The sequence below is a fragment of the Budorcas taxicolor genome, chromosome 1 (genome assembly GCF_023091745.1).
Source record: "Budorcas taxicolor isolate Tak-1 chromosome 1, Takin1.1, whole genome shotgun sequence".
NCBI lineage: Eukaryota > Metazoa > Chordata > Mammalia > Artiodactyla > Bovidae > Budorcas > Budorcas taxicolor.
The window spans coordinates 58,859,746-58,881,991 of NC_068910.1; the positions used below are offsets into that span (position 1 = coordinate 58,859,746).

Genomic DNA, 22,246 nt, shown 5'->3' on the forward strand with positions numbered 1-22,246 from the left:
TGAGTATGATGTTAGGTGTGAGTTTGTTATATAAGTTGTTTATTATGTTGAGATATGTACTCTATACCAACTTTGATGAGAATTTTTATCATGATTTTTCAAATGCTTTTTTCTGAGTCTACTGAGTCTACTGGGTGATTATACGATTTTTATACTTCCTTTTGTTAATGAGATGTGCCACATAAGTTGATTTGTGTATTTCCTGTGACCTTGGGATGAATCCAAGTTGATTATGGTGCATAACTGTTTTATGTATTATTGAACTTACTTTGCTAATATTTTGTTGAAAATTTTTGCATCTATATTCATCAGAGATATTGGCCAGTAGTTTCTTTCTTTCTTTCTTTCTTTTTTTTTTGTAGTGTCTATTTTTGGAATCAGAATAATGGTGGCCCTATAGAATGAATTTGGGAGTGTCCCCTCCTCTTCAATCTTTGTGAATAGATTGAAAAGGATAGGCATTAGATCTTCTTTGTAAGTTTGGTGTTAATAGAATTCTCCTGTGAACCTGCTTGGTCCTGGACTTTTGTTGGCTGGGAGTTTTTTAAACTATTAATTAAATTTCACTACCAGTGATCTGTATATTCAGATTGTCTATTTCCTGATTTGATATTAGAAGATTGCATATTTGTATAAATATATCCATTTCTTCTAGGTTTTCCAATTTTTGGCATATAACTGTCTGAAATATTCTCTTGGGATTTTTCTGTCTCTTTAATATAGGTTGTTATTTCTCCTGTTTTATTTATTATTTTGTTTATTAGAATCCTCTCTCTTTTCTCTTGGTGAATCTAGCTACAGGCTTATCAATTTTATCTTTCCAAACAATAGCCCTTAGATTCATTGATGTTTTCCTTCTTTTTTTCTTTTTTTTTTTGGTTGCTATTTTATTTATCTCCTCTCTGATCTTTATTATTTCCTTGGGCCCTCTTCCTTCTTCCTTTTCTAATTCCTATGGATGACTAATTAGGGTGTTTATGTCAGTTTTTCTTGTTTCTTGAGGTAAGCCTATATCACTATAAACTTTCCTCTTTGATCTGCTTTTGCTGCATCCTGTATCGATTTTGGAAATTTGTGTGTGGTTTTTTTTTTCATTTGTCTCAAAGTATTTTATGATTTCCTCTTTTTTTTTTTTTTTTTTTTTTGCAGTGACCCATTAGTTTTTTATTAGCATATTTTTTTAGTCTCCAGTGCTTGTTTTTCCATTTTTCTTTCTGCAAGTGTATTTCTAGTTTCATGCCATTAAGGTTAGAAAAGAAATGCTTGATGCAATTTCGGTCCTCTTAAATTTATTCAGATTTGTTTTGTGGCCTAGTATATGATCTATCCTAGAGAATGTTCCATGTGTACTTGGAAATCATATATATTCCAGTTTTTGGATAAAGTGTTCTCAGTTCACTCAGTTGTGTCAGACTCTTGGCAACCCCATGAGCATACCAGGCTTCCCCGTTCACCACCAACTCCTGGACCTTGCTCAAACTCATGTCGCGGTCGAGTTGGTGATGCCATCCAACCATCTCATCCTCTGTTGTCCCATTCTCTTCCCACCTTCAATCTTTCCCAGCATCAGGGTCTTTTCCAAAGAGTCAGTTCTTCAATTCAGGTGGCCAAACCACTGGAGTTTCAGCTTGAGTATCAGTCCTTCCAATGAATATTCAGTACTGATTTCCTTTAGAATTCACTGGTTTGATCTCCTCACAGTCCAAGGGACTCACAAGAGTCTTCTCCAACACCACAGTTCAAAAGCATCAATTCTTCAGCAATCAGCTTTCTTTATAGTCCAACACTCACATTGATACATGACTACTGGAAAAACCATACCTCTGACTAAATGGACCTTTGTCAGCAAGGTAATGTTTGCTTTTTAAAATGCTGTCTAGGTTGGTCATAGCTTTTCTTTCCAGGAGCAAGCATCTTTTCATTTCATGGCTGCAGTCACAATCTGCAGTGATTTTGGAGCCCAAGAAAATAAAGTATGTCACTGTTTCCATTGTTTCCCCATCTATTTGCCATGAAGTGATGGGACTGGATGCCATGATCTTAGTTTTATGAATGTTGAGTTTTAAGACAGCTCTTTAACTCCTCTTTCACTTTCATCAAGAGGCTCTTTAGTTGCTCTTCACTTTCTTCCATAAGGGTGGCATCATCTGTGTATCTGAGGTTATTGATATTTCTCCCACCAATTTGGATTCCAGCTTGTACTTCATCCAGCCCAGCATTTCGTATGATGTACTCTGCATATAAGTTAAATAATGAGGGTGACAATATACAGTCTTGACGTACTCCTTTCTCAATTTGGAACCAGTTGGTTGTTCTATGTCCAGTTCGAACTGTTGCTTCTTGACCTGTATACCGATTTCTCAGGAGGCAGGTGGATGGTCTGGTATTCCCGTCTCTTGAAGAGTTGTCCACAGTTTGTTGTGATCCACACAGTCAAAAGCTTTGCCATAATCAATAAAACAGATGTAGATGTTTTTCTGGAACTCTCTTGCTTTTTCAGTGATCCAATGGATGCTGGCAATTTGATCTCTGGTTCCTCTGCCTTTTCTAAATCCAGCTTGAACATCTGGAAGTTCACAGTTCATGAACTGTTGAAGCTTGGCTTGGAGAATTTTGAGCATTACTGTGCTAACATGTGAGATGAGTGCAATTGTGTGGTATTTTGAACATTCTTTGGCATTTCCTTTCTTTGGGATTGGAATGAAAGCTGACCTTTTCCAGTTTTGTTGAGTTTCCTCAAATTTGCTGGCATATTGAGTGTAGTTCTTTAATACCATCATCTTTTAGGATTTGAAATGGCTCAACTGAAATTCCATCACCTCCACTAGCTTTGTTCATAGTGATGCTTCCTAAGGCCCACTTGACTTCGCATTCCAGGAAGTCATGTCTGGCTCTAGGTGAGTGATCACACCATTGTGGTTATCTGGGTCATGAAGATCTTTTTTTTGTATAGTTCTTCTGGTATTTTTGCCACCTCTTCTTAATATCTTCTGCTTCTGTTAGGTCCATACCACTTCTGCCCTTTATTGTGCCCATATTTGCATGAAATATTCCCTTGGTTTCTCTAATTTTCTTGAAGAGATCTCTAGTCTTTCCCCAATCTGTTGTTTTCCTCTATTTCTTTGCATTGATCACTGAGGAAGGCTTTCTTATCTTTCCTTGCTATTCTTTGGAACTCTGCATTGAACTGTGTAGGGCCACTCAGTATGGACAGGTCATGGTAGAGAGTTCTGACAAAATGTGGTCTACTGGAGAAGGAAATGGCCAACCACTTCAGTATTCTTGCCTTGAGAACCCCATGAACAGTGTGAAAAGGCAAGAAGATATGACACTGAAAGGTGAACTCCCCAGGTTGGTAGGTGTCCAATATTCTACTGGAGAAGAGTGGAAAAATAACTCCAGAAAGAATGAAGAGACAGAGCCAAAGCAAAAACAACACCCAGTTGTGGATGTGACTGGTGATGGAAGTAAAGTCCAATGCTGTAAAGAGCAATAATGCACAGGAACCTGGAATGTTAGGTCCATGACTCAAGGTAAATTGGAAGTGGTCAAACAGCAGATGCCCAGAGTGAACATCGACATTTTAGGAATTGGTGAACTAAAATGGACTGGAATGGGTGAATGTAATTTGGATGAACATGATATCTACTACTGTGGGAAAGAATCCCTTAGAAGAAATGGAGTAGCCATCATAGTCAACAAAAGAGTTTGAAATGCAGTACTTGGGTGTAATGTCAAAAAAGACAGAATGATCTCTCTGTTCATTTCCAAGGCGAAGCATTCAGAATCACAGTAATCCAAGTCTATGCCACAACCACAAATGCTGATGAAGCTGAAGTTGAACAGTTCTATGAAGACCTACAAGACCATCTAGAACTAACACCCCCAAAAGATGTCCTTTTCATCATAGGGGACTGGAATGCAAATGTAGGACGTCAAGAGATATTTGGAGTAACAGGCAAATTTGGCCTTGGAGTACAAAATGAAGCAGGGCAAAGGCTAACAGAGTTTCGCCAAGAGAATGAACTGGTCATAGCAAGCACCCTCTTCCAACAACACAAGAGAAGACTCTATACATGGACATAACCAGATGGTCAATATTGAAGTCAGATTGATTATATTCTTTGTAGCCAAAGACGGAGAAGGTCTATACAGTCAGCAGAAAGAAGACCGGGAGCTGAGTGCTCAGATCATGAACTCCTTATTGCCAAATTCAGACTTTAAATTGAGGGAAGCAGGGAAAACCACTAGACCATTCAGGTATGACCTAAATCAAATCCCTTACAATTATACAGTGGAAGTGAGAAATAGATTCATGGGATTAGATCTGATAGAGTGCCTGAAGAACTATGGACGGAGGTTTGTGACGTTGTACAGGAAGCAGTGATCAAGACAATCCCCAAGAAAAAGAAATGCCAAAAGGCAAAACGGTTGTCTGAGGAGGCCTTACAAACGGCTGAGAAAAGAAGATAAGCAAAAGGCAAAGGAGAACAGGAAAGATATAAGCATCTGAATGCAGAGTTCCAAAGAATAGCAAGGAGAAGTGTCCTATATATATCTATTAAGTCCAGCTGATCTAAAATGTCATTAAGACCACTGTTTCCTTACTGATTTTCTGTCTGGTTGAACTGTCCATTGTTGTAAGTGGGGTGATAAAGTTCCCTACTGTTACTGTATTATTTTTAACTTCTCCTTTTATGTCTGTTAGTATATTTTATGTATTTGTATGCATCTATAATAGGTGAATATATGTTAATGAGTTTTTATCCATTTCTTATATTTGTCATTGGATAATGCTCTTTTTTGTCTTTTGTTATAGTTTGTTTTGAATTCTACTTTGTATAATATGAATGTTGCTACCCCAGCTTTCTTGTCATTTTCATCTGCATGAAATATTTTTCCATTCCTTCACTTTCAGTCTATTGGTTTCTGTAGCTCTGAAATGCATCTCTTGTAAGCAGCATATAAATGAGTCTTGTTTATTTTTATCCTGTCACCCACCATGTCTTTTGGTTGGGACACTTTTGACTGACTCTTAAAGTGATTATTGATAGGTGTGTACTTTTGGTAGTTTGGTAGTTCTGTGTTTTCTTTTTGTCTCTTTCCCTGTGGTTTTACAATTTTCTTTAGTATTATATTTGTGTAACTTTCCTGTTTTTGTGCACTTATTGTAGGTTTTTTATCTGTGGTTACCATGGGGTTTATATATATGCTGACTTATAACTATACCTTTTGATATATTTGATGCTTTTGATCTAATTGATGCTTTTGAACTGTGGTGTTGGAGAAGACTCTTGAGAGTCCCTTGGACTGCAAGGAGATCCAATCAGTCCATCCTAAAGGAAATCAGTCCTGAATATTCATTGGAAGGACTGATGCTGAAGCTGAAACTCCAATACTTTGGCCATCTGAATCGAAGAACTGAATCACTGGAAAATACCCTGATGCTGGGAAAGATTGAAGGCAGGAAGAGAAGGGGACAACAGAGGATGAGATGGTTGGATGACATCACTGACTCTATGCAAATGAGTTTGAGTAAGCTCCAGGAGTTGGTGATGAACCAGGAAGCCTGGTTTGCTGTAGTCCAGGGGGTCTCAAAGAGTTGGACACCACATAGTGACTGAACTGAATAACTATACCTACTTGTTTCAAAGTATAGTTATTTATGTTCAAACATATTCTAAAGGAAAAAAAAAATCTGTGGGTTTTTTTCTCTCCTCCTCTATGTTATGTCTTTTTTAATGTTCTCTTTATTTTTATCCCTTAACAGTTATAACAGTAGTTATAATTAATTGTACTTTTTTTTTCAAATCTTCATACTTGCTTAATTAAGTGGTTGATCCACAGCTTGTACTATATATCTGCCTTTACTAGTGGCATTTTTTTTCCTTTCCTCTAAATTATTCTTTCCACTTAAAGAAGACCCTTTAATATTTCTTATATGGTCTTTTTAGTGCTGATGAACTCTGATAGTTTTTACTTGTCTGAGAAGCTCTTTATCTTTTCTTCAGTTGTGAATGATAACCTTGCTGGGTAGAGTATCCTAGGTTTTAAATGCTTACTTTTTCTGCTGTTTAAATATACCTACCACTCCCTCCTGGCCTATAAAATTTCTACAGAAAAATTAGCTGATAGCCTTTATGGGGGTTCCCATATTCTCTTGCTGCCTTTTGAATTTTCTCATTCTCTTAAATTTTTTTTTTGCCACTCTTAATTATGGTAGGTCTTGGTGGAAGTCTCTTTGGATTCTTCTTGTTTGGGACCCTTTGTGCTTCCCAAACCTGAACACCTGTCCCTTCTAAAGGTCTGGGAAGTTTTCAGCCATAATTTTATAAAATACACTTTTACCTCTTTCTCTCACTCTCCTGCATCTAGGAGCTCTATAATGTGGATGTTGCTATGCTTGATGTTGTCCTAGAGGTCCTTTATCCAATTATCACTTTAAAATTTGTTTTTTTTTTTTCCTGTCCTGACAGGGTGATTTCCATTACTCTATCTCCCGGAGCATTTACATGTTCTTGTGTTGCTTAGTCTGTTATTTATACTTGCATTTTTCACTTCAGGTATTGTATTCTTTACCTCTGACTGGCTCCGTTTTCTGTGTTCTAGTTCTTCGTTAAGATACTCACTGTGCCCATCTAGTCTTTCCCCCAATTCAGTTAGCATTCTCATTAATAACGCATTGAACTCTTGTTCAGTCACTAAGTCATGTCCAACTCTTTGCAACCTCATGGCATGCAGCATGCCAGGCTTTCCTGACCTTCACTCTCGCCTGGAATTTGCTCAAACTCATGTCCATTGAGTTGGTGATGCCGTCCAACCATCTCATCCTCTGTCTCCTCTTCTTCTCCTGCCCTTAATGTTTCCCAGCATCAGTGTCTTTTCCAGTGAGTCAGCTATTCGCATCAGGTGGCCAAAGTACTGGAGCTTCATCTTCAGCATCAGTCCTTCCAATGAATATTCAGGATTTATTTCCTTTAGGATTGACAGGTTTGATCTTCTGGCAGTCCACATGACTCTCAAGAGTCTTCTCTAGCACCACAATTTGAAAGCATCAATTCTTCAGTGCTCAACCATCTTTATGGTCCAATTCTCACATCTGTATATAACTACTGGAAAAACCATAGCTTTAACTATATGGACCTTCACCAGCAAGTTGTTGTCTCTGCTTTCTAATATGCTGTCTAGGTTTTTCATAGCGTCTCTTTCTAGGAGCAATCATCTTTCAAGTTCATGGCTGCAGTCACTGTCTGCAGTGATTTTGGAGACCCCAAAAATCTTCCACTGTTTCCACTTTTGCCCCATCCATTTGCCATGAAGTGATGGGACTGGATGCCATGATATTAGTTTTTTGAATGTTGAGTTTTAAGCCAGCTTTTTCACTCTCCTCTTTCACCACCATCAAGAGGCTCTTCAGTTCCTCTTCACTTTCTGCCATTAAATTGATATCATCTGCATACTTGAGGTTGTTGATATTTCTCCCTGCAATCTTGATTCCAGCTTGTGATTCATCCAGCCTGGCATTTCACATGATTTACTTAGCATGTAATTTAAATAATCAGAATGACAGCCTTGACTTACTCCTTTTCCAATTTGGAACCAGTCGGTTGTTCAATGTCTGGTTCTAACTGCTGCTTCTTGACCTGCATATGGGTTACTCAGGAGATAGGAAAGATGATCTAGTATTCCCATCTCTTTAGGCATTTTCCACAGTTTGTTGTGATCCACAGTCAAAGGCTCTAGTGTAGTCAGTGAAGCAGAAATAGAAGTTTATTTGGTTGGTTTGGTGTATTTGTTTTTTTCCCTTTCTCCTCTGCCTTTCACTTCTTTTCTTAGCTATTTGTAAGGCCTTCTCAGACAACCATTTTGCCGTCTTGCATTTCTTTTTTTTGGGGATGGTTTTGATCAATGCCTCATGTACAATGTTACAAATTTCCATCCATAGTTCCTCAGGCACTCTCTCTGTCAGATCTAATCCCTTCAATGTGTTCACCACCTCCACTGTGTAATCATAAGGAATTTGATTTAGATAATACTTGAATGGTCTAATGTTTTCCCCTACTTTCTTCAATATGAGCCTGAATTTTGAAATAAGGAGCTCCTGATCAGAGCCCCAGTCAGTGCCAGGTTTTGTTTTTTTTGCTCACTGTATAGAGTATCTCCATCCTTGGTTGCAAAGAATATAATCAGTCTGATTTTGGTATTGACCATCTGGTAATGTCCATGTGTAGAGTCATCTCTTGTGTTGTTGGAAGAGGGTGTTTGCCATGACCAGTGTGTTCTCTTGAGAAAACTGTTAGCCTTTGCTCTGCTTCATTTTGTATTCCAAGGCCAAATTTGCCTGTTATCTCTTGACTTCGTACTTTTGCATTCCAATCCCCTGTGATGAGAAGAACATTTTTTTTTTATGTTAGTTCTAGAAGGTCTTATTGTCCTTCATAGGATCAGTCAACTTCAGCTTCTTCAGCATTAGTACTTGAGGCATAGACTTGGATTACTGTGATATTGAATGGTTTGCTTTGGAAATGAAACTAGATCATTCTGTCATTTTTGAGGTTGCACCCAAGATGCATCCATTAGATGCATCCATAACTGGGTATCATTTCCACTTTGGTGCAGCCTCTTCATGCTTTGGAGCTATTTCTCTGCTCTTCCCTAGTAGCATATTGGACGCCTACCAACTTGGGAGACTTATCTTCCAGTGTCATATCTTTTCACCTTTTTATACTGTTCATGGGGTTCTTGAGGCAAGAATACTGGAGTGGTTTGCCATTCTCTTCTCCAGTGGACCATATTTTGTCTTAACTTTGGAATTTACTTGGTTAGTTATTTACCTCTTTCATTAGTTTTTTTTTTTTTCTGATTGTTTTTCTTGTTCTTTCATTTGGAACAAATTCCTGTGTCTTCTTACTTTGTTTTACTTTCTCTGTCTCTATGAATTTCTGTGAGTCATTTACCTATTCAGGCTTGAAGATATGTTCTTGTGTGGGAGAGTACATGTGCAGTCTGCATGTGTCCAGTGGCTTTGGTGGGAAGGCTGGATCTGACATGAGCATGATGTCGTGTCTTCCCCCAGGTGTTGGCAGCTCTCACTATGGTGGGAGGTGGGACCAGAGACACAGGGCTCAGAGTCAAAGCCAGGTGTGACCTGGGCTTCTCCTGTGCTTAGTGGCTCTATCAGGGGCAGTGTGGGGCCCAAGTTGCTAGAAGAGAAGCCCTAAGGGTTGGATCTGAGTTCGATCCAGGAAGGCCACTCTCAGAGTCTGGATGCTGTGATAGGTCCAAGCTGGCTCTGTCCCACTCCAGTGTGTACCCCACTCAAGTATAGCAGCCCTCAGTCTAGTGGGGGACTGTTCTGGGTCTAGATCAGCCAGAGCAGGTACCCAGTGTGGGCTGGGCTGTGGCTGGTGTGGTCATAGGAAAGCAGTCAGAGCCCCAGGCAGTGTCAGTTTGCTTCCTTTTCCTTGTTCCCACCAGTAAGCAACACATGAATGCTCTTCATGGGCAGAGCCTTGGTTTCTCACAACCCTGTTGTAAGTCCTGCTGGTTTTCAAATCAGCTAAGGGAACTCATCTTTCTAGTGTTGGTCCCTGAGCCAGGGTGCCCAATATGTGGTTCAAACCCCTCACTCCTCAGGAAGGATCTCTGAACCTGTGATATTATCCTTCTCTTCTGTGTCTCCTCTCAGGGCCACAGATCAACCCCATCGCTTCTCCTCCAGTTGAGGCACAGAGAAGTTTAATGGCTTTCTCGAGGTCATATAGCCAGCTAATGGTAGATACAGGTCTAACCAAATACTTAGTCTTTGCATTGTGTACCTCTGAGATATCTTTAGATGATATGGAAAGTTAATTTTTTTTTTGAAAGGCTGGATGAGCATTGATTTGAAGAAATATGGCTTTAAAATATGTTTTTTTCCCCTCCTTTTCCTTTTCTGCTTTTAAGCCTATAACCCCACCCCCACCCCAGGAACACTTTTATCCTCACCAGTCTGTTTTAGCATCACTGACTCTTTTTCTATGTCTACGTGGCTGAGAAAGTCTTCCTGGCCCACTGCTCACTGATCATTGTGAGTCGGTGCAGCATGTCAAGCCCACTCTGTCTTAGTAAGAGAAACACGGTGACTGAGCACACAGTTGGTTGTGGTTTTCGTTCTTTCTCACCATACATCCTAAGATGTAACAAGAATGCCAAATATTTCCACTTCTTGCTTTTCCTCACATTTGTTATTCTCCTAAATTTCTTTTCTGTAAAATCTTACCTATTTATAAGACCAAGAGCTAATGATAACACCTCCGATAGAAAGCTCTCCTTTATCTTCCATTTCAGAAAGATCCTTCTCTTTCCAGACTAGCTTCTTTCAACACTGTAGCATTATTTTCTTCTGTGCTTTGGAAACACTGAGAGATTATGTTTCCAACTTTGATTTTTGCTTCCAGTTTACCATATCCTCTATTTGGTAAATTCTTGATCAGGTTTTGCCGAATTGAACAGAAACTTAAAAATTAAATGACCTCATGGGTATGTATAACTGCCTGGACAGTGTCAAAGAAACACCAGTGTTGAGTTTGGGCTCTGCTTATCCAGCTTTGAAGAGCATGCTCTGTGGATCTCTGTGCCCCTTCTCACTTCCTTGTTAACGCCTGGCAGCGTAATTAAAGTGAACTTAAGAGTTTTCCCCCTTTAACCAATTTTAGAATTTGCAATCTGTTGTCTGACAAGTTCACATGGCATATCTTTTTGTAAAATATTTCACACATTCAAAAATGCATGTCTGTAATGCTGTAATTATTCCAAAAGTAGATAGTTCTAAGAAAAAATGAAAATAACTGCTCATTTATATAAATGTCTTGAGAGTCACAAAATTCATTCTTAATTCTGTTTATAAAAATTTCATGCATTTCTAATTTTGAAATAGTATACCTGAACACCCTATTCTCCTTTCTGTAAAATAGTGAGGAGCCATTTATAACAGCAGAAAGATATTGGAGAGTGTAAATCAAGAATTTGTTTATATCTTGATTGCTCCAGAAAGACTGTAAAGTGGCTTATGAAGATATGTAAAGTACTCAGATTACCATAAAAGTTAAACAAGGTTTGGGGGCAAGGTGTGGTCAGAGTCCAGACAAGTGCCTGTGAAAATACACAAGTTGGCCACACATTAGGTGCTGAGATTTTTAGCAGTCAGTTTGAGAGAGGAAGTTTGGGGATTAATGCCCACTCACCTGAATTTCTTTTCTAACAAGTCCTGGCCTGCCTTTGCAAATGAGTCACGATGGCCAATTAAGTGGTTGCAGAGGAAAGTGTACTTTGTGGTTTGGGCAGAGAACTGCAGGAACTGGATGGCCTTCATTCAGATCTCTAAGAAGCCAAGCCCTCACTCACCGTTGCGTCTGTTCCCGTGTTCCACTTGCCGCTTTCGTTCTGTTTGCTCTGTGTGTCTCTGTGTTTCTTGTTTCATCGTCTTACTCTTCTGAGGACAGTTCTGTCCTGACACAAGTGGAGACAGAGACACACAGAGACACACTGAGGCGGAGAGGCCCCTTGGCTGTGAGCAAGCAGCGTAAGAATAATCATAATCCAGTAAAACCAAATACTTCAAAAAGAGAATCGCCCCATGTTTGTTGAAGCACAGTAAAATCACAAAGTTGGCTGGAAGTCTCACCAGAGATATGCATAAATCTCAAAGTAATTTGACTTGAGCTGGAATTCAGTATTTTTTTATTTTATTTTTACATTTAAAGCTATACGGAGCTGAGAAATTGGCTTCAAATTAGGGGAGGTGGGGATGAAACAAAGAAAGAAAAATGAATCCTTTTAGGCCCATTTGTTGTTGTTGTTTTAGTCACTAAGTCGTGTCTGACTCTTTGCCACCCCATGGACTATAGTCCACCAGGCTCCTCTGTCCTTGGAATTTCCCAGGCAAGGAGAGCCGAGTGGGTTGCCATTTCCTACTCCAGGGGATCTTCGCAACCCAGGGGTCAAACCCATGTTTCCAATTGCTTTGAAATAAAAGAAGTCTTGGTAGATGCTGTGGAAAGAGAAAGTCTAAGGTGCTGTTGCTGTGCTCTGAGACAACAGGCCTAGGAAAGCAGTCGTGGCCCTGACTGGTCGAGACGCTTATCCTGGAAGAGTGGTGCATGTGGTGGCTGAGGGGCTCCCGGGGAGGAAGAGCATCAGAGGGGAGGGGATGGCTCCTGGGAAACGGGCTGGCCGTTCTGTGGCAGCATCGATAGGAAAGGCAGTCTGGGTGAAGTGAGTGAAATAATCAGCTCTCCAAGGGGAAGAAAATAACACTCACTTAAGCAAAATGGTGACTAGACGTTTCTATTGGCAGTAGAAATAAATAAAGCTGTAAGAAGCTGTGCAGTGTCTGAAGGCCCATCTACACATTTTGTGTCTATCACGACAGAGAAGGTTGAAATTCCCAAGCGGAAATGACATGATCAAATTCTTAGAAAAGTTCTTTGCTTTGCTCTTGGGTCTCTTTTCTTCTGCTCATGCTGGGCAATCTGCACAGGCTCGTGCCACATTCTGGATCATTGTGGTTTTCCTCTGGCCTCCAGCCTGTGTGATAACCTGCCTGGAATCTTGTTCCATGACCCACCCTATCTCTCCTTTACTTTCTACCACAACACACCTTTGTTCACTCATTTCGCTGCACGTTTTAGTGCCCCTGCCTCCCACTGGACCACAAGCTTTTTGAGGAGGGCGAGGCCAGGACCGTCCTGCTCAATGTGCACCTGCTGTGTCTGCAAGTGATGTATCTGCAGCACAAGTGCTAAGTGAATGGACTTGTCTGGAGATGAATTCGTTGAGCAAAGAGACTGGATGAAGTGAGTGTTCACTCCACAACTTCCCATGAAAATATCTACTGTGTGTCATGACCTGCAAGAGGTGCTTAGAACACAAAGACAGATGGAGATGATGCTGTCCTCAGGGTGGTCAAACTCAGGGGCAAAGGTTAATGTTCTATCTAGACATCATATGAGGTTGTGATGAGTGCTGTAAGAGAGGCTGGCCAGTAATGCCCGAAGGGAGGCAGTGACTGGCTCCACCAGGGAGGCTGGGGCAGGTGCTCTCCAGGAGGCTGTGTGTGCTGAGCCTGAACGGTGGTCAGCAATGCAGCTGCGGCATGTGCCCTGGTGGGAGTGGTCGCCTACTGCTCTGCTTTCTGGGATGAGTGACCTGTTTAATGCACCTACAACTTGGGGAGTTGTTTTTGTTCACCCTATATTTTTGGTTTGTTTATTTTATGTGGTGTTGTGAGTGTGCTCACTCAGTCGTGTCTGACTCTTTGCAACCCCAGACTCCTCTGTCCATGGAAATTTCCAGGCAAGAATACTGGAGTGGGTTACCATTTCCCACTCTAGAGGATCTTCCCAACCCAGGGATCAAACCCGCATCTCTTGTGTCTCCTGCATTAGCAGGCAGATTCTTTATCACTGTGCCGCCTAGGTAGGTAGGTTTCGTCGCTCAGGCGTGTCTGACTCTTGTGACCTCATGGACTGTAGCCTACCAAGTTCCTCTGTCCATGGGATTTCCCAGGCAAGAATATTGGGGTGGGCTGTCATTTCCTTCTCCAGGGGACTGTGCCACCTGGGAAGCCCTATTTAATGTGGACTTATTGTCATATCAAATCAAATATTGTAAAAGGAGATGATGCTGGGCTGAAAGCCAGGGAAAGAACACAGGGGGACAGATTTCCCTCTCAGCATGAAGGAAATCTTGGGCAAGGGTAGGACTCTGAAAAGCAAATGGGCTGACTCAAAACAGTGCTTCTCATCATTGACAGTACACCGGTAGATGCTGGAGGACTGAGTGTTGGAGAGGGAGGGAGATTGCCTGGATCTGAATCTCAGTTCTGCCCCTGTGAGCTCTGGGCCCTAAGTCGGTCAGCTCTCCGTGACCCAGTCTTCTCATCATAAAATGGTATTTACCTCATAGGGTCATTATAAGGATTGAATGGATTTAAACCTGCAAAACACTTAGAATAGTGCCTGGCATGTGGTAATTACCACATCAGTGTTATCTGTGGTGATGGTAATGATGATCATATTGAGGATAACGATGATGACGATGGTGATTGTGGTGGTGATGGTGGTGGGATGATAGAAAGGATGCTCATGATGGTGGTGATCATGATGATGAAGGTGGTGGGGATGGTGGTGGTGGTGACAGTTGTGATGATGATGATGGTGACAATGATGATTAGTGGCTGAATCTTATGCCTTTTGAGGAAGTTTTAAAATCTGAGAGCCAAAGTCCTTCATCGCAGGAAGGGACACACATTGAAATTATCTCTATGAATTTGTGTTATGCTAAATTTATGATGCTGGAAATTCAGATTCTGGGTTGCCCAGAATAACCTGTCAGATGTAGTGCATTGTAACAGAACCAATGGCTTAACGTGACAGAAGTCTGTAAGGGGCTGTTTACCTGGCCCTGCCACTCTGGATACCCTGGCTGTGGCTGTTCCAGGTTGTAGACCGATTTATGTGGTAGATAGAAGATTCGCAGAGAGCCTAAGGAATTGGGAACCCAAGAGAAAAGGCTCTAAGCTTGAACTGGGTTTCAGACTTATACTTTTATTTGAATAAGGCTGGTTGCTTCAAGATTCTCTTAAGCTCCTGGTCTTTGCAAGCTATGGATGCAAGTCCATGTCATCCACTGTGTGTCCATGGGTGGGTTCCCGGCACCTGCTCTCCTGCCAAAGGGAAGGGCTACAAGCTGCCTCTGCTCCCCACCTGCCCTCTCTCTGAAGTGCACTGGGCTGTTCTCTCTGTGCTGGCTCTTGCAGCAGTGTTCTGGAGGTTGGGCTGATGGCAAGCGGTTTTGAGAGCCCTTGGACCTGGAAAGCCTACTTCTTGTCTGCTGTGTCATTCCATGTTCTGAGTCACACAGGACAATCTGCTCATCGTTGTGACCTCATGCCTAGCATCATTTGGGTTATCACATCTCATCATCTAATTTGGAAGGACAAATCTCATTTATTTAGCAAATGCATCTGTGCAATGGGAACAATTTTGAGGATTAAAAGAGTATAAAGAACTGAGAACTATGCCTGGCAAATAGCAAATGCTTTATAAATCCTAAGTCACTTAGTTTTCACGATAACTCTGAGCTGCATGCAATTATTATCTCCATTGCGATGATGTGGAAACCAATGCCCAGTGAGACTCAGTAACTTTCAAGATCACACAGCTATCTAAGAGTAGTTCTCAAGCAAGGGGATCTGGTCTGGAGTTCATTCTCTTAACCACTAAGCATTGTACCTCAAGGGGCTGTGGCCTGTTGTCTTGTGGTGGTTGTGGACTGGTTGGCTAACTGAACTGAGTTAGACATGTGATTTTACAGGATATAAGATTTATTATTAATCTTTTGAGAATTCAGCTATGGCTGGCATTTGATGAAGAAGGGTTTGGGGGATTTTGCTAGCCATTAAACAATGACCCTATTAGAATGTAGTTTTGTTAGCTGACTGCCTTGTGGGCAGTCTGGCATGTTCTCGTTAGATGAAGAAATGGCATCTTTATGCAGGCTTCTATCAAATGCTTTGATGAAATAAGGTAATAAGCACAGCATATTGTAGCATTATTTGATGATTGTATGGAACAGAATGATTATGGAAAATAAAAGTTTATTTTGTTATATTATGCTTTTCTTACCTCATCTGTAGTAACTTACCTAATTGTAGAACATTCCTTATTTGTACTTGGAAAAAGAGTATTTGCACCTTATTCAATTTTATTGTGGTACAAGAAGCAGTCCTCAGGGTTATCCCAATTACAGGTAAGAGAGGCAACTTGAATAGTGATATCACAATTTACTATATAAATAATTACTATTAAAATTATAAAGAGGGGCATAGTCAAATTGTTTTAGTTAATGTAAGCAAATTTTTCCTTTCCTTATGGTTAATTCTGTAATATATTTTCATGACTTTTATAAACATGATTGAGGAATCAGGATGTTCAGACTGATTAAAAGGATAGAATCTCTGTGCCTTCATAGCTCTAAGAGTTGGCATTCAGTGTGCATGATTGGTAAATATGAAGGATGAGTGAAGATGACTCATTCTCAATCCTCTAGACCAGAGTTTCTAGCTGGATCTGCCAACTCTCTGCTCTGACTGCACTCTGGAATCACCCAAGAAGCTGCAAAAGCCCCCAGTACCCAGGCCTCCCCAGGTCTAGATCCCCAGCACAGTGGGAACTGCTGGGGATACAAAGCATGGGCAAGCTCCTGCTGTGCTGAGCTGACAGTGTACTCAAGGGAGACTGAAAACATGTAGAAACTGTAGGATATGACAGGTGGTGTCACAAGCTATGGAGAAACAGCAGCATAAGGTGGAGAGAGTAGATGAGCAGAGAGAAGTCGAGGGTGTCTAAATCCTGGGAAATCCAGACATCTGACACAGATCTCATGTTAATTGTTGGCTTGGGGCACACCCGTTTCCTTCACCCACCTCTCTGTTTTTTGTATGACTGTCTTTATCCTGAGCTGAATTGTCCTCCTCAAGTCCTCTGTGCTTCTGTTTCTATAGCTTCCAGCTATTAACTTCGATAGCACCCAGAACAGCATGATGAAGTCTGAGCCTGCCATCAGGGCAGGTGGGCACAGAGCTCGAGGTCGGTGGCATGAGTCCACAGAAGCTGTTGAACTGGAAAATTTTAGGTAAGAAATCCAGTATGTTCCTTGCCTTCAGCAGCCTGGGTTGCTAATTAGCCCAAAGACTTATTTAAGTCTGTCACAGGGGCTAAAATGGAAAGTCCATTTTAAAATTTACCATGGGGATTTTGAATTTAATAATTGCAGTTAGCCCACTCCCGGAAGTGCTGTGTGAGGAACAGACTGTCTGGCTGCAGGTGGAAGTGACCTGGGAGCTTCGGGACACCCGGCTGACATACATTTGGCGTTCGCTCCATCAGCTTGACCTGGCGAGGCTGATAGTGAGCTTTGTCTTTAGCTTTTGGTGGGTGCATATCTCGCCTGCTGTGAGGAGGCATGAAAGCCCTTGCTGTGAGCAATCATGATGGCTGAGGACGTGGTTGTCAAAGTGCTCAGGCTTTCAGATGAAATATTGCTCACCTTTCACGTTGAAAGTGCCAGCCCATGGTTCGCTCCCCTGTTGCCATGGAGACCTCTTAGCAGCTGTATGCTGTCATGGGCCACCCCTGTTCAGGGAGCTGGTTCTCTCCACCTCTCCCTGTGGTAAGGTCATTTGACACTAAGTACCATGTAAATAATGAATGACATGAAATACCAATATAAATATTCTAGAATGATCTTTTTTTTTTTTTTTTGGCCTAAGTCTTGTTTCCCTGTTATTTTCTGACAGTGAATTTAACAGTCCACAAACATCACATGATGTTACATGAGTTAATATTTTTAAAATACATGTTTAGTGAGAAATGCAGAAGTCTTAAAAAAATTGTTACATATTCAGTCTGCCCATTCTGTGTACTAAGAACTGTGACAGACCCCCTCTACTATGAACTAGATTAGGGGGCACAGTCAGTCCCATGACCTCTGACATCACATGAGGGTAGAGCAGTACAAATGACAATAATAAGGCTACAAAACCTGCCTCTGAGGTGGTGTATTTATGGAACTCCAGTGTATTTAGCCTAGTTCTAAAAATTGGTCTATTTGAATGTACACTAAATATCATATTATATATTCCATAGCAATGTGATCCTTTTAAAGGGTATGGCTTTGGGATATTTTTAACCTCTCTTTTGGCTGTAATATCAGGAGAGAAAAAACTGAAGCTACAATACCTCACTGCTTTGTTGTAGTCACACACACCCCCTGCCCCCCGCCCCTCGCCACACATACACAATCCACAACCATGAAAGCTCTCACAGTTGAAGGGCTGTTGACCACCAGGAGATATGCATGGTGTCCAGCGGTGTTAACAGCTATAGCGGCCACAGCCGTGGCAGGTAGTGAGGAGAAGGGAGCGGGCCTTGTCTGCCTGTTGCACGCCTGTCTAGATCACGTGCTCTAGCACGCTTTCTCTCCACGTGGCCTTTTCTTCCCTCTCACAAATTTTAACTACTAAGTGTTTATAGGGAATAATATAATGTAATAAAATGAAATATATATGCTTGACTCTAATCTTTAGTATTAACTCTATAATTTAATTTCCATCTCCTATTTCAACAGCTGATACTTGCTTTGGCAATTCACTGGGTTTCAAGAACCCTTCAACATTTGCATGCATATAGGTGATCTTTCTCTGCACTGGTAATTTTGAGGCAGTCTAAATAATTTTTATTACAAAATGATTTTCTGTTTGTTTCATCTTAGTATTAACTACAAGAATGAGAGAAATTTCAGCAAACATTCCCAGCATAAACTATTTCAGGAGATATTTACAGCCTTGGTGAAAAATAGACTCATATGCAGGTAAGACTATCCCAGAAAGAAAAAGACATTTACCCAAGAATGGCATGTATTATGTATCTTGTTTCTAGCATCCGGTTTGAAGCAGTTTATGAACGTAACATGCTCAAAGGATAAAACAGAGCAAAGACCATTTCAAAGGAGGTGAATGAATCATCATTGCAGATGATCTCATTGAAACTACTCTGGTTAGGCCTGAATTTAGCTGAATTTTATGACAGACAAGGCAGAATGGGAACACACCCAAGTCACGCTGTTTTCCTCGTCTTGAGTTTGGACATTCAAGAGGCGTTTATCGCAGAGACACTGGGTAACACCATGGCCAGCATCCTCAAAGTCCGGATTTGCAGTCAATCCAAGCACTGATTAACTGGGCTGCTGCAGCCTGGACCTCAGGGAAAGGATGGGGCGAGATAACCAGTTACAGCCTGGGGACGAGATTTCTTTTCAGCACCAAGTCAAATGTTCTTTCCTTTGCTCTCCTTTGTCTTAGGACTGGTGCCCTGTGGGGTGCAGGGAAGGGCTAGCTGGCCGGCCCTCCAGATTCCCTCCTGAAAATACCAGGGGTTTTCAGTGAGCCTTTGCCTGGTGCCGGATTGCAGTCAGGAGTGACCTTTCTCTCGGTCCTGGGCCACTTGCAGTGGGAGCTGCGCTGCTGTCAGACTGGAAGGAGGCTCCCAGCATCCTACATGGTTGGACCGGCCTTCTACTCTTCCTGAGAGGCCCAGACTTTCTCCCCACAAGCACTAGCAGAAAAGCCCAGGGAGAACCTTGAATCTTCCCCATCATTCTGAAACTTGATTGAGATTTCTGAATTCTGTCCCAGTGAGATGGGAAAGATTGCTCTTATTCTGGAAAATAGGAAGATTACTGAAAATTTAATGACTGACTGAAAAAAGACTCTGACTTGGTCCAGTGCAGTAGAACAGCATCCCTAAACAGAGTGTAAGCGGTAGTTTGAGGATTTGATCTTTTGGAGGGGTTATTTAGTATTGCAAACTTAAGTATTGACAGTGACTGCCAAATAAATTGGTTTAATTTAAAACAGTCTAGGGTTGGGATTGCATGTGGCACGGCTTTGTATGTAGTTTAAACAGAAGATCAGTAGACTGGCTCAGATGACACAAGATGCCTAGAATCGTTACCAAGGTTATGTAATTGGGTTACAATCAGTTGTTGTCAATGTCCTCAAAAGATTGTTGAAAGATTAATGACCACTGAGGTTGTCTAGACTGTTTGTTCTTGTGCTTGAACAAAGTAAGAGCAATGTTAGTAGCACAATAATTATGCCTGAAATGGTATTATTGGAAAATTGAAGTTCTTTAATTTGTTTTGAAGATGGTAATCATAGACTCCTCAGGCGATGTCCAATAGGTCATTTGTTGGGTTGGTACTTTGGGGAAGGCAGAAGTTTTCCTGTATTGAGTATAGAGATCTTACTATCTCTCTGCCCTGCAGACACCAGGTACAGGAATCATCAGGGAAGATAGGCAGGTGAGGGCTGGCCTCCAGCAGCTGAAAGAGATCTTAACAGTTCTGAGGTCAAGAGATCTCTTGTGAGGACATTTTCAAATTCTTAGCGATTATTGAGGCATCTGACATTGGATGGAGTTATTGACTTGCAACACAATCAGTTCCTGGAAATCTTTAAACCAGGAAGAGATGGTTATAGATATCTTTGCTTTCATGGGAGGAGAAGGAATTTAGGAATGTTGAACATCAAGAGCATCCTTTCATGTCATCCTCTCACTGCTGACAGATTGTTACATCCAGTTCTATTCTAAAAGCAGGGTTGGGTAAAATATGGATTAAGTATAAAGGTCTTCCATTGTTTCCTACCCCATATACCCTCATTTGTTTGGCCAGAACTACCTGTTTTTTTCTTTCCTCTCTAACTTTAGTCTAGTAGAAATACATCTCAGGACCTTTACTGGTATGGTTTCCTATCCCTTTTCTTTGCAAACATCAGATTTGATGTTGACTGAAAGGCTTGGATTCAGTTCAAGAAACAAACTATTGAGCCCCACCATGTACATGTCAGAGAGGGTGAAAGTACAAAGATGACTAGGACACATGATCTCTTTCTTCCTAGGGACTCACTCTGGTGAGCTAGTTACCCACACCTCAATACAAAGAGAATGTGACAAAAAGTAAAGTATATTAAGACAAACATAGGATGGATGAAACTGGAGGGCTGTGGAATTTGGCCTTTGGTCCAACTCTGGTTATATATAAGATTGGGCATGTTTCAGATGCTATGCTGCTCAAGGGTACCCTGAGAATATGGCTGACTGGGAATTTAGTCTCACCTACTTATACCCAGCTGACATTCTTCTTGTTTGTTCCTCTTCTAATTCATTTTCACCAACAACATTCACCTCTAAACCACACTTCTGGATACCCTATTTCCTGGGTTGTTTTCCTAAGGTTGACTTGTAATTGCCCTTTTGTTCTCAGAAATAACATTGCCAAGCAGCATCTGAAATGAGACAAGAGTTGTTACTCCAGAGTCAGATGAGGCAAACACTTCACAGTAGGCCTCAAAGGGCAAACGAAAATGTCTCTGAACCTGAGGTCACTCTGGGTTGTACATGGCAATAAACCTTGATGTGTGGCAGGGGATGTAGATGAATTTTCATCTTCCCACTTTTCCTTCTACCCTGAGATCATTTGTCCTCAGTAGAATCTGCTGTTTGAAAATGCATCCACCTCTTTTTCATCTTATTTGCTGTGCAAGAAAGCACAGAGTTATGAGATTGTGTAGGGAAGTAGAAACTGTTACAACACTGGCACATTTAAACCAGAAAGAGATAATTACATATGTCTTTGCTCTCATGGGAGGAGAAGGAATTTAGGAATATTGAACATCAAGAGTATCCTTTCATGTCATCCTCTCACTGCTGACAGATTGTTACATCCAGTTCTAGTCTAAGTAGGATTGGGCAAAAGATGGATTAACTGTCAATCCGTGGATGGATTAAAAGTTAACTGGCTGCTTATAAAGTCAGCCTCTACTCCAGGATCTTTTCTGTGTAACTGCTCCTCTGAGGCACCTCTGTTGGTCCGTTCCCCGCTGATTGCCAGATGATGTGAAGATTCTATAACGTAATACAAAGAAGACATAACCTAACTTGTGAAACTGGCTGAAGGTGTAGAATTTCATGCAGTTATTGCAAGTGATGGTGCTGACCTGGTAGGACCTGATCAATGAGGCCCTGGCAGAATCAGACCACTTGATGATTGTAGAAGAGAGTATTAACCAGGAAGGTGACAGGGTGAAATTCAGAAAAGCATGTTTCGAATAGCAAAGACTAGGAGAAGCCATTAGGAGACACGGATGGATCTTTCTAATATATTTGCAAAAATGAACCTGTTTTATGCTGCAGAAATAAAAAGTGAATTCAAGGAAATTGGATCATGTTATATGACTTTGTCAGAAAATATATGCCAAAAAGTGTCAGCCGAACCCATTCTTGCTTTGTTATAGTTATCAGGTCAGCGTTGCATTATATGTTAAATTTTGTTAAATGTAAAATAAAACATATCTAAGTTTCATGATTTATTTGTTAAACTATTGGGTTGGTCAAAAACTTCTTTCAAGTTTTTGGTAACATCTTACAGAAAAACCTGAACAAAGTTTTTTAGTCAACTCAATAATATTTTAATTACACCGTGTCCCCTTCTCTGTAATGGGAAAATTGGGGTTATTTTAAAGTAGGTTCTCAGGAATTCCCTTGTTGCCTAGTGGTTGGGATCCCGGGCTTTCACTACGGTGGCCTAGGTTCAAGCCATGGTCAAGGAACTGAACTGAGATCTCACAATCCACATGTCACAG

The 22,246-nt window shown here is 41.1% G+C and overlaps 1 protein-coding gene across 1 annotated transcript in view; it reads left to right on the forward strand.

Annotated features, from left to right (window-relative positions):
* NEK10 (NIMA related kinase 10) overlaps positions 1-22,246 on the forward strand; it is a 252,379-nt gene that overhangs the window by 10,197 nt on the left and 219,936 nt on the right. Inside the window, exons 3-4 of the mRNA XM_052640083.1 lie at positions 16,547-16,677; positions 18,316-18,414. Coding sequence (XP_052496043.1) covers positions 16,547-16,677; positions 18,316-18,414 — 230 coding nt within the window. The remainder of the gene's footprint in view (positions 1-16,546; positions 16,678-18,315; positions 18,415-22,246) is intronic.